Source organism: Blennius ocellaris (genome assembly GCF_963422515.1).
Source record: "Blennius ocellaris genome assembly, chromosome: 3".
Taxonomy (NCBI): Eukaryota; Metazoa; Chordata; class Actinopteri; order Blenniiformes; family Blenniidae; genus Blennius; species Blennius ocellaris.
This window is the reverse complement of record NC_137652.1, coordinates 1,081,004-1,087,040: the sequence shown is the minus strand read 5'-3', so window position 1 is coordinate 1,087,040 and position 6,037 is coordinate 1,081,004. Positions and strand designations below refer to the sequence as shown.

At 48.7% G+C, this 6,037-nt stretch overlaps 1 protein-coding gene across 1 annotated transcript; it reads left to right on the top strand.

Moving 5' to 3' along the window:
- Positions 1–274: 274 nt before the first annotated feature.
- On the top strand, positions 275–5,697 carry LOC308149154 (beta-2-glycoprotein 1-like; the record flags this gene model as incomplete). The annotated part of the gene is made up of 8 exons (XM_080520824.1): positions 275–344; positions 568–747; positions 1,689–1,785; positions 2,038–2,114; positions 3,303–3,488; positions 4,192–4,371; positions 4,638–4,835; positions 5,603–5,697. 8 exons carry the CDS (start codon positions 275–277, stop codon positions 5,695–5,697), a joined length of 1,083 nt encoding a protein of 360 aa, XP_080376950.1.
- Positions 5,698–6,037: the final 340 nt, after the last annotated feature.

The window sequence follows — 6,037 nt, the reverse complement described above, 5'->3', positions numbered from 1 at the left end:
TTACCTAGAACGTGTCCTTTGCGTTTGTCTCCTGATCACTGAGGGTCAATCAGTCGACTGTGGGTAAACATGCTGAGGACTCGTGACCTTTGATCGATCGATGGAGCCGAAACCAGGATCTGATTGGAGAAGCCTGGACCCCCCCCACCCCCCCCACCCCCCCCCCCCCCCCCCCCCCCCCCCCCCCCCCACTCCCCCCCCCCCCCCCCTCCCCCCCCAATACAAGGGGCCAGTGCAGCACAGACCCACTCACCCAGATGATGAAGATATGACGATGGCTCCTACTTTCATATCGTTGCTCCTCTTCCAAGCAGCCTTGTGTGTTTCTGTCACGGCCAAGAACGGTAAAGACAATCAATGATTCATGTGTTTCTGTTTGTTGTCCTGGTTTGTACCTGCCGTCACGCTGCAGTCATTTCCGTTGAATCGCCGTCTTTTGTTTGTTTGTGTCTTAACATTTGCACCGACCACGACGCTGCTTGTCACCTGCAGTGAGCCGCGTCCCGGAATGTCGCTTCGTTTCCACGCTACCTTGACTTTGCACTGAAATACTGGTTGTGTGCGCAGCGTGTGGACGGCCGGCCCTCGCTGACGGGGTGGACGGAACCAGCCTGAAGACGGGTTATGAGGTTGGAGACGAGTTGATCCTCACCTGTGAACCAGGCTACCTGCCCTCCACAGCCTCACCTGGGAGGAGCACCTGTACTGCTACTGGGGAGTGGAGCACCTCCAGCCTGGCTTGTTCCCGTAGGACCACACTGGGGGGTGGAGGATGATGGATGGATGGATGATGATGGATGGATAGATGATGGATGGATGATGGATGGATGATGATGGATGGATGGGTGGATGATGATGGATGGATGGATGATGATGGATGGATGGATGGATGATGATGGATGGATGGATGAATGGATGGATGATGGAGGATGGATGGATGGGTGATGGGTGGATGATGGATGGATGGATGGATGGATGGATGATGGATGGATGGGTGGATGATGGTTGGAGGATGGATGGATGGATGGATGGATGGATGGATGGATGATGGTTGGATGGATGGATGGATGGATGATGATAGATGGATGGATGATGATGGATGGATGGATGGATGATGATGGATGGATGGATGGATGATGATGATGGATGGATGGATGAATGGATGGAGGATGGATGATGGAGGATGGATGGATGGGTGATGGGTGGATGATGGATGGATGGATGGAGGATGGATGGATGGATGGATGGATGGATGGATGGATGGATGGACGATGGATGGATGGGTGGATGATGGATGGATGGATGGATGGATGGATGGATGATGGGTGGATGATGGATGGATGGAGGATGGATGGATGGATGGATGGATGGATGATGGGTGGATGGAGGATGGATGGAGGATGGATGGATGATGGAACCGTTCATCACAGAATCAAAGAATCTGTTGGTTTCCTCATTTCAACACGTTTCTGTTTATTTCCAACATTCAGTTTGAAGAAGTGAAGAAAAGACGCACCAGAATGTTTGTGAATTAAATAATTAAGTAATATAGTGAAACAGTGAAACCTGGGCTCAGAGCCAATCAACATGTTTGATCAGATGGAAGAGCAATGAACCTCAAGCCGTCCAGCTGCAGAACAAACAAGCCTTTTATTTTGGTAACGCTCCACGATGTCCTCTTTCTCAAGCCAAGTCGTGTCCCATCCCCCGACCCCTGCAGCCGCTGGCCGGGGGCCGAACAGAGGCTCCGTACAAGACTGTGCTGAACTTCACCTGTGAAGACGGGTGAGAGGAAGCGAGCAGGGTCACCTGCAGACTGACCCTGGAGTGAGAGGAAGCTAGCAGGGTCACCTGCAGACTGACCCTGAAGTGAGAGGAAGCGAGCAGGGTCACCTGCAGACTGACCCTGAAGTGAGAGGAAGCTAGCAGGGTCACCTGCAGACTGACCCTGAAGTGAGAGGAAGCTAGCAGGGTCACCTGCAGACTGACCCTGAAGGGTGAAACACAAACTGACCCCGACCCTGAACCTGCTTTCAGGTACGTCATGATCGGAGCCAATGAGAGCAGGTGTTTGCATGACGGCTCGTGGAGCAGCCAGCCTCCTCTGTGCAAAGGTACTGTGGAGTACAGTATGGTCAGCCCTACCCATAACCCTACTGTGGAGTACAGTATGGTCAGCCACCACGTAAAACTAACCTTAACCCTAACCCTACCCAGAACCCTAACCCTAACCCTACCCAGAACCCCAACCTAACCCTACCCCTAACTCTACTGTGGAGTAGAGTCTGGTCAGCCACCATGCAAAACAACACTTGATGCACATGTGACACAAACCCTCCAACCCTCACCCTTCATCCTAACCCTTCATCCCTAACCCTCACCCTTCAACCCTCACCCTTCAACCCTAACCCTCACCCTTCAACCCTAACCCTCACCCTTCAACCCTCACCCTTCAACCCTAACCCTCACCCTTCATCCTAACCCTTCATCCTAACCCTTCAATCCTAACGCTATCCATAAAGAAAAAAAAAGATTTTTAATGTAACTAATTAATCGCACCATTTGATGTAATTAATTAATTAATCGGATTGTTTTTCTCTTAAGACTGAAGCTTGTAATGAGATTTATTCAGAGAAAACCACAGAATTCATGTCGACTCAACACACAGAGACTATGTTTAAATTAAAAGACTATTTTTATAACGTCCTTTTGGTGAAACTGTTTTTCTCAGAGATCAGCAAAATAATAAAAACATAAATAAATAATAATATAATTAATAAACGTCTGACATCAGTCTGGGTTTAGATCCAGTGCAGCTCCACCACTTTAAGGATTTTAATATTTCTAGAAACAGACTTGTGAAATTATTATATTATATTAGTTTGGTGGCTCCTGGTCAGCCAACCTGGCAACCTGCTGTTTAGCTGGTGAGGGAAGGAAAAAGCAAATAAACCTGGAAGTGAACAAAACTAGGTTAATTACGTAAAAAGATTTTAACAAATTAAACATTTCATGTTATTTTTGACAGCACTAATATAAATATATTTCAGTAGAAAAGAAATGAATTTAACTCATCATGTTAAATTGAACACGTCAACATAATAACGTCCTAATTTGTCTTTACACACAAAACCACCAGGACTTTGGGTTTATTAACGTTTTACTCTGCTGCAGAGAAACTCTGCTGCATTTTCCTTCATTTTCTGTGATTGATTGATTTAAAGCCCGACTCTCAGACCTGCCAGGGGTTTTTGGTGAGTCGAGCCTCTGAGAGCTGCTGGTGATTGTTCCTCTGCCGGCAGCGGTGACGTGCCCCCTCCCCACGCCGCCGCGGGACGGGAGGATCGTCCACGACGGGCCCGTCACCCGCTCCAACACCATGTATGGGCAAACCTGGACGTACGAGTGCAACGCCCCGGCAGCACCGAGCCACGAGAGAGGCTCCTGCAGGGCCGACGGCACCGTGACCCAACCCCCCGTGTGCCGAGGTGATGACTCAGCATTTAAAGAGTCCAAAGAAACTTTAAAGTTCTCCTCTCCTCCTTCTTCACCTCCTCCTCCTCCTCCTCCTCCTGGTCCCGTTGGTCCAGAAACCTTGTGTTCCAAATGTATTCTCCTCCAATAGAATACTGGATCCTAGGAGCTGCATTCAAAATCTGCTGTGTCTGTGTGAGCTGGGCTGGCCCCGCCCCCACACACGCCCATCTATGGCAAGAGGAGGAAGTACTTCCTCTCGTGCTGCCATGTGCCCGAGCAGAGCTGCCGGATTGTGGGAGGAGTCAAAGGGGGAGGAGCCTACCTTGATTGTGATTGGCTAAACTATATGTATATATATATATATATATATATATATATGACACTATATAGGGTTTGATTTCTGATTGGCTGCTTGGAGCAACACACTTTTTAAAACCTGGAACAAGCCCGGGACAGAGAGAGACACACTTTGTTCTCTTCTGGGGCGTCGTTCCGGGTGTGGAGGCGAGTCGTACTGCTGGAGAACCTTCAGGAAGTGGATTTACAGAATATGAGCCTGTAGGTCATTAACATGACCTGCATTGCAAATAAGCTCAAACGTTTCCTTCTGTTCAGAAACTTCCAACAAATAGAAAAACTTTAAATTCCATTCTATGTTTTGTTGTGGGCAGCTTGACGGAAACTGTTTCCCTCCTCCTGGTTGTTCTGTTCCAGCCGTGAGCTGCCCGATCCCCACCAACATTAAAAACGGTGTTATCACGTTTGCGGTGATGAGACAACATGGCTACAAGGACAAGGTGAGGTATGCCTGCAATGAGCACTACGCTCTGGTCGGCGAGCCCGAGGTCCAGTGCCAACACACCGGAAACTGGTCGTCCAAGCCCTCAAATGTCTATTCAAATCATATTATGGCCAAAGATCTGGGCTTCGGTTTCAGAAGCCTGCCTGAAAAGCAAACTTGAAGGGATATTTTTAGAGTGTTTCTGCACCTCGATGAGTAGAAGTTCTTTGGCTCTGACAGAAAGGCGAGAGTAGCGAGAAGAAAACACTTCCTTCAGCAATGTGGGAGAGGAACGTGTAATCAGTGTGGCCTGACTGGACTACCACACACTGGGTCTGTCTGTTAGAGAACGCTATATTCACTGTGTTTCTCCGCCCAGCTCCCTGCTCAGTTGGCATCAAAAGAGGACGCATCTTCTACGATGCCAGAAAGATCTGGATCTCAGACCTGAAACCCAATCGAATCCTCCACGGAGAGCACGTGGCTTTCTACTGTCTGAACAGAGAGGAGCGCTGTGGCTACCCGGTGGCCACCACCTGCAACGACGGAACCCTCCCCATCCCTCCCTGCTTTGTGGGTGAGTTCTGAGTTCCTCCCTGCTTCCTCAGTCTGCTTCAAGCCACTACAGACAAAACGGTCTGTGTGCTTCTCCAAACATGGCTGAAACCCTCCTGCCTGGCGCATCCTAATTAGTCGCTCAACTTTTGTTTGAACCGTAGGGAAGGAATGGATGGACACGACTTTGTGAACGGAACTTTCTGATTTAGTTGAACCACAGCCAACTTATAAGAGCTGCTTGTTGCCTTTTATACACACCGTGCTGGGGTTAGGTTATGGCTAGGGTTTGGGTTAGGGTTAGGGTTTGGGGTGAAGGGTTAGGGGTGAAGGGTGAGGGTTAGGGGTGAAGGGTTAGGGTTGAAGGGTGAGGGTTAGGGGTGAAGGGTTAGGGTTGGGGTGAAGGGTTAGGGTTGAAGGGTTAGGGGTGAAGGGTTAGGGTTAGGGATGAAGGGTTAGGGTTGCAGGGTTTGGGTTGGGGTGAAGGGTTAGGGTTGGGGTTAGGGGTGAAGGGTTAGGGTTGCAGGGTTAGGGGTGAAGGGTTAGGGTTGGGGTTAGGGGTGAAGGGTTAGGGTTGCAGGGTTAGGGGTGAAGGGTGAGGGTTCGGGGTGAAGGGTTAGGGTTAGGGGTGTAGGGTGAGGGTTCGGGGTGAAGGGTGAGGGTTGAGGTTGAAGGGTGAGGGTTACGGTAAGAAAATGTTATGAAACAAACATTTACTGCATACGTCATACGTGTTGTCAGATGTTTTAACATTAGAGTGACCTCTCTCTTCTTTCTATTTTCACGTAGAACCGGGTAAAGTTGAGTACAACTTAAGGGCCAAAACTCTCCCATCAGAAATCACCATGTGTACGACTTTCCCTCCTGCAAGTCCTGCGTCATAAATGACCCAATGACGATGAGATGAAAGGCCTCAAACGACACTATTTGCTTTGATGGTCTTTGCTTGTGTTGCAGTTTTTGTCTGACAATAAAAAACAAAGCTGTGGTACTTGTGATGAAAATAAAAGTGTGTGATTCTAAAGACTTCAAAGTTTTCATCATTTATCTATGAAAGACAATAAATCTCAAAGATCCTTTCCAGTACATATTGTAGGAATACAAGGGAGCGACGAAGGCAAAAAAAACCAAAAACAGTTGCGTCATCGACAAACTCTACAGACAAATTGTTCATTGTCTCTGACCTCCACCAAACACTCACCCTCTCACTGCACTCACCCTCAG